A 6,123-nucleotide genomic window follows, 5' to 3' on the forward strand; every position below is an offset into this window, starting at 1 on the left:
ATAAACCTAAATGACTATCCAAATGTAGACTACACATGATATTTCAAACTCGGCATGTCAAGCTAAGTAAAGATACAAAATGAAAGATGAATACTTAAGGAAAAATGTGTGTGAATAATGCACATATTTAACATTTTCCAGTTTTAATGCACTTGGTATACTTTTGCTCAATTAATTTATAGAATTTTGAAGTATTTTCAAAAGTTGAGAATTATGGAGCCCTACCAAAAAGAAATATATTTTGATTATCTGATACATACAAAAGCAAATTATAAAAGTACTTTATATCACTTAACAGTTACATAACCACACTGATCTATACTTAATTGATATACTTAAATTATAAATAGAAATATATGCCCCTAGTATTCTCAAAGTAAATAATGGCCTGAAACCGTTTTGGTGCTCCTCTAGATAACCAATTGTTCATTTATTAACATCGGAGGCAATAACACAATGCTAAAAATAAACATGCATCAATTATACAATACATATTTACAAAAAACATCGGTCCAGAGAACCTTCTAGCCACCATTAGTGCATTATTACTTCACTAGTGAAAAGAGGAAAGGAAAATAGTGAATTTAATGCTATTCAGCACCTTTAGTAAAGTCAAAAGACTCATCTCAATAGATCAAAAACTTCTGCATCTTTATCATCAAACATGTAAAGTTAATCATTTTGTTGCATTTTTCACATGAACTCTTTATTTACATTATTTCAGTTCAATAAAATTTAACAATATTTAAAAATTATCTAAATTCATAAAAGTATTTCAGACATTTCAACAACTGTTATATATACATACAGGGAAGCTCATGAAAAAAGTTAAAGAAATGTAGTCTGAAAACCCAAGCAATGCTTCCAAGTTTAGCAAATTTCCAACCAAATCATAGCAGAGGGCATTCAAACATTCAAAAACCTTTATGTGCTACTAACATGAAGAGTTCCAGTAATAAAAGTCAATATGAGAAACAATGTTGTAATCACCAGTAGAAAATAGATTTTAATAGGTATGACATGTTTAATAGTAAAAATAAAGACTTCATAGAAAACGTTTATAACATTGTCATATATGAACTACCTGGTTTGATCATATGATAAAGATGTATTTTAGAGCTATAGAAGTTGATTTCAAAAAATATATTTTAGCAGTCACAATTTTATTTCCAGTTAGAATATACTAAAATGCGAAAAAGTAAACCTTATAATTAACTAAATACCAAATAGAAAATTCAAAATCCCAGGCTATTCTAGCAATAATGGCCTCTAATAGGTGAGAACTGTGTGGGAAGTCAATAATGAGATGTATGTGGGTTTAATGTTTCATTGAAATATTTTGGTAGCAAAATATGTGAAAAAGTAATAGAAAAGTAAAAAGATAAAATTAAAAAAATATTGCACAGCCACATTACCCAGAAAGTAAAGTTGTTGATGTTTTACAAAGCTCTAAACATGGATGATATAAATTATCTTCCATATAAAAAGGTATAAATATTTCTTAGAAGTCATCAGCATCTATAGTTTAATATAATACATTATTTGAATCATTGTTGAATGAGGTAATTGTCAAGTCTCTAACAATGTTTTTATCCTACTGGAAATATTTCAGGGCAGCAACCAAAAAGAACTTTTCTAAAAATATTTCTGAGTCAAGAACAGCTATATGTGCAGCTCTTCCAATGAGTGAATCAGCTGTATTGGGTAAGGTATTGATGATATTATATCGAACCAAATTACAGTCCTTGCTTTGCAGAACTGGGTGTAATAAGTTATGAATCATTTCAGAATAGAATTGTCCTATGGAAAAAATAGGAAAAAGAAGGGGGGAAAAAAGACAGAGAAAATTAGTTCACATCAGTAACATGCACGAAAAATTCTGTTCTCAGTTTTGAATTATTTATAAAATTTAGTTAATATTTCTATTTAAACAGAAAACGTATTTTACTAGTTTTATTTTTCTTTGACACTCACTATTGGGATTGTTTAATGGAAAATATAAGAATCAGAATGTTTATCTAGTCGAATAAAATAATAAATTTTCTATATACTACGTAAATCTTGCCAATTTGATATTTTTGGTCCAAAGTAACACATATAACAAGGCAATAGTCTGCAATGTTAAGTGCCTTATGAGGCACTTCAATATTGCCAAATTTAAAGCTTATAAAAGGTACTTTAAGAAAATGTTTTTTCCAGTAGTCAGTATTTTCAAATTATCTTGAGAAAGAATAAACAACTTCTTAAAGTTCTGAGTTTCACTCAAAGGACAAACAGGATCCTCCTTTTGGTCTTAGAAGGTTTGCTCAGTGCTTATTTCTGCCGTTAGTTAAAACTTATACTCCTTTTTCTCTTTTTAGTTAACTTTTATTAATAGATTTAATGAGGACAATCTCATCATAAAAGAGAAATATGTAAAAAATACATGTACACACACATTAGAGGCTTCAACAAGTTTATGGAGAGATATAATAAAGAGATTATGGAATTTTCCTATGAACTTTTGGAAAACACACACACTGTACAAACGGCTTTATCAGAGGCCACACATTGCCCCTGGAAGCATTGTTAAGTTATGCAATGGATTGCAAGGTTGGCAGTTCAATGCCACCAGCTACTCCATGGGAGAAAATAAGTCTGCTAGCTTCTTAAAAGATTTAGTCTTGGAAGCCTGCGGGTTGCTATGAGTCAAAATCAGCTTGATGGCAATGGGTTTGGGTTAGTGGACTACTAATCTATTAGTGCTGACACATATCTATGGAAACAAGAGTTTTAGGAAGGTGGGAATTAAATTTCAGAGAATTATGACAAGGGATAATATAGTAGAAGTACAATAAAAGATTATGAAAATGTTAAAAAGATAAACATCACACAAATTCAAGACAACTATTGACTCCAACTTCGTTTTCTTTGTGAGTCAAATTAGATTTCTGGTTCCATGCTAGTTTTTAAAATATATTTACTAAGGAAGACATCCACAAACATGTTTTATTTCCCCTGCCTCCCACTGGCATAGAATCTCACTGTTATCAAATTTCTGCAACCCATTTGAAGGTTAAACTTCCTCTGAATTTCTAACCTTAGCACAACAGAAGCAAAAGATGTCACAAATGCTCTGTAAATATTTGCTAAATGAATGGAATACCTATTATGCCATATATCAGATAGGCAGTGCCAAAACAATATGTGTATAAAAGAGTCTCTGTCTTAAGAACTTGCTTAAGCCACAGGCTAGAAAAAGCAAAGGTTCAAAAATTTGTTTAAATGTAATCTCATTACGGACTTTGGGCTTGCACTTAATTCTAGCCCTAATCTAAGCACAATTAGTTCTCAATGACACGAAACCCTGCTTGATTCTTGCCCTCATGACAAGATCACTGAAGAGATGGGTGCTTTAGCAAAGTGTGGCGAAGGAACTAGATGGTGTTCAATTATCAGAAAGAACACTTGTCTGGGATCTTAAAGGTTTGTCATCAAACATGTAGTGGAAAAAAAGGAAGTAAAAGAAAAGAGGATGCTGAGAATGGAGTGGGATAGCAAGTTAAGAAAAATCTTGGGAAAAGCTCATGTTCAGATATAACTTTTCAAAATGTTTCTAATTTACTTGGCTACCTGACTGTTTGTCCTTTAATGCTGTTTTACACATCTCAATGCGGGCAGAGTGATAAGGAACATAGCGATCCTGTAGCGATCCCACCAGCACAACATTTTTGAAGTAATGAAGCCCTGTGAAGAGAAAATATAGAAATGATGATGATAATAACCAGACATAAGTGGGGAAAAAAAGTTCAGTAGACTAACTTTACGACTTTTAAACATCTGATAAATCTGTTCTCCAAATCTCCGTAAAGTTTCTTAAAAAAAGAAATATGAGAAATGTGTGGTAAGAAAAATGTGTGTTCACAGGGAGACATCCAGAACGGTGCTGAGGAGGTGTGCGTCTGGAGTCCTAGGCACAAAGAAACATTTCTCTGGGTTCTGTATGTGTAAGCAATAAATATTCTCAACTTCCAAAGGGTATTCCTTTATATTTAAAACTATTAACAAAGAAACAAATTATACTCTTCCTTAAAAACCAACAAAACATCCAGAGGAGGTACACTGGTACAGATAGGAACTGAAAATACAGGGAATCCAGGGTGGATGAGCCCTATAGGACCAGTGGTGTGAGTGGCAAAACAGGGAGGGTAAAGGGAGAATGGGTAGGAAAGAGGGAACCGATTACAAGGAACTATATGTGACCTTCTCCCTGGGGGGCAGACAACCGAAAAGTGGGTGAAGGGAGACGTCAGACAGGTCAAGATATGACAAAATACCAATTTATAAACTATCAAGGGCTCATGAGGGAGGGGGGAGCGGGGAGGGAGGGGAAAAATGAGGACCTAATGTCGGGGGTTTAAGTGGAGAGAAAATGTTTTGAGAATGATATACAAATGCGCTTTACACAACTGATGTGTGTATGGATTGCGATAACAGTTGTATGAGCCCCTAATAAAATGTTTTTTAAAAAAAGGCATCAAACTTCATTGTATTTACTCTCAGATTTTATTTATGAATTTACTCCTTATTTAAGGATGCTGTCAGAAGGACATATAATGATGATGATGATGGATTTGGTGAATTGTATAAAGACTTGCCAGGTTCCTTTTAATGCATTTTATTTTTTATAAACTAGCTTGTGACCTTGGAATACGTTGTTAATTTGCGCACTTAAGACCTGAAATCATGTTCTTGACTTTTTAGTAATGCTCTAATTTTACTAACTGGCTTAAGCAAATAAATTAAAAGGAACCCTGGTGGCATAGAGATTGTGCTTGGGATGTTAACAGCAAGGTCAGCAATTTGAAACCACCCGCTGCTTCTAGGGAGAAAGATGGGCCTTCTACTCCCCTTCACAATCTAGGAAACTCACAGGGGCAGCTCTACCCTGTCTGATAGGGTCACTATGAGTCAGCCTCAACTGAATGGCAGTGAGTTTAGTTTGGAGTAAATTTTTTTAAAAGTATGTGTCTGTATTCAATAAGGCAACTAAATAACGCCACACATTAACATTAGAAAGAACACTGCCTGTAATTTTTGTTCTGGACCATTCCAGATAAAACCAGTACTTCAGTGCTCACTGCACTGCAAAGTTGTTACAGACAGGCCAATAGTGAGGACTGATGTGAGTTCGGAAATGCAGACACTCCTTTTCTTCCTTGGAATTTATGAATCCTACTCTCACCTGCAGTGTGCACCCAAGCACAGGCAGGTGAGGCCAGACACTACTCAGACCTTGGTTTTGAGTCTTGAAGATGGACATATATATTGATTTTACACAAATATTTAGGTGCTTAATACATATTTTAATGATTCTAGGGCTTAGGGCTACGCATAGCATTTCAATTTTCAAACAATTTGAAAGTATAAAGTAACCTACATAAATACACATTTCAATATGTTATTACAAACAATTATTTACAACTATGTAGGTTTCAAGTTTAAGTTATGAAGAGAAATATAAAATAATCCTTTTCTGGGTTAACTGCAGTCTATTTTTGCCAGGTATCCCCTGCAGCTATTAACTTTTCTCGTGATTCCATCCTTATCCTTTCTGTTTATATCACCTTTATAAAATATTAATTCCAGCTTCAAATTTTCAAAGTGAAAAGCTTTCAGTTTTGGTGGCAAATTGAATATATGAGCTTCTAAGGATATAAATGAGTGGAATTGATCCAGCAACAGCATGCATATAAATGAAATAATTGAATGCCTATAGTATGAAATTAATGAAACTGCACATATATATTTTATCTAAAAATCACCCTTCATAAAAATATAGATAAAAAAACCCGACTATTTCTCTCTTTTCACATTTCATAAAATAAATTATTCAAGTTTAGGTGTAAATCAACACCAGTGTTGATTTATCATTATTATCACTATTTTGTGACCTAGAGCCCAGGCTTTCATATTGGTGTGCATTTATTAACTTTCAGGGTAACCAGACATTTCAAGATTAAGAACATTTTACGAAAATCTCTACACTCCAGCCTCTTGATAAACTGTTTTTTTTTTGAGTTGTTTTCTAAAGGTGAGTTATCCCTTTCCTACTTTACAGCAGAAAAATACTTTCTTTCATCT

The 6,123-nt window shown here is 33.3% G+C and overlaps 1 protein-coding gene across 1 annotated transcript in view; it reads right to left on the reverse strand.

Annotated features, from left to right (window-relative positions):
- Positions 1 to 411: 411 nt before the first annotated feature.
- The window catches only part of FAM135A (family with sequence similarity 135 member A), a 119,002-nt gene continuing 113,290 nt past the window's right edge, over positions 412 to 6,123 (reverse strand). The window contains exons 21-22 of the mRNA XM_045294379.1: positions 3,613 to 3,726; positions 412 to 1,800 (exon numbers count right to left, since the gene is read on the reverse strand). Coding sequence (XP_045150314.1) covers positions 1,595 to 1,800; positions 3,613 to 3,726 — 320 coding nt within the window. The 3' untranslated portion in view covers positions 412 to 1,594. The remainder of the gene's footprint in view (positions 1,801 to 3,612; positions 3,727 to 6,123) is intronic.

Source organism: Echinops telfairi, unplaced genomic scaffold (genome assembly GCF_000313985.2).
Source record: "Echinops telfairi isolate 266 unplaced genomic scaffold, ASM31398v2 ScPeMD7_3533;HRSCAF=4204_0, whole genome shotgun sequence".
NCBI classification, from domain to species: domain Eukaryota; kingdom Metazoa; phylum Chordata; class Mammalia; order Afrosoricida; family Tenrecidae; genus Echinops; species Echinops telfairi.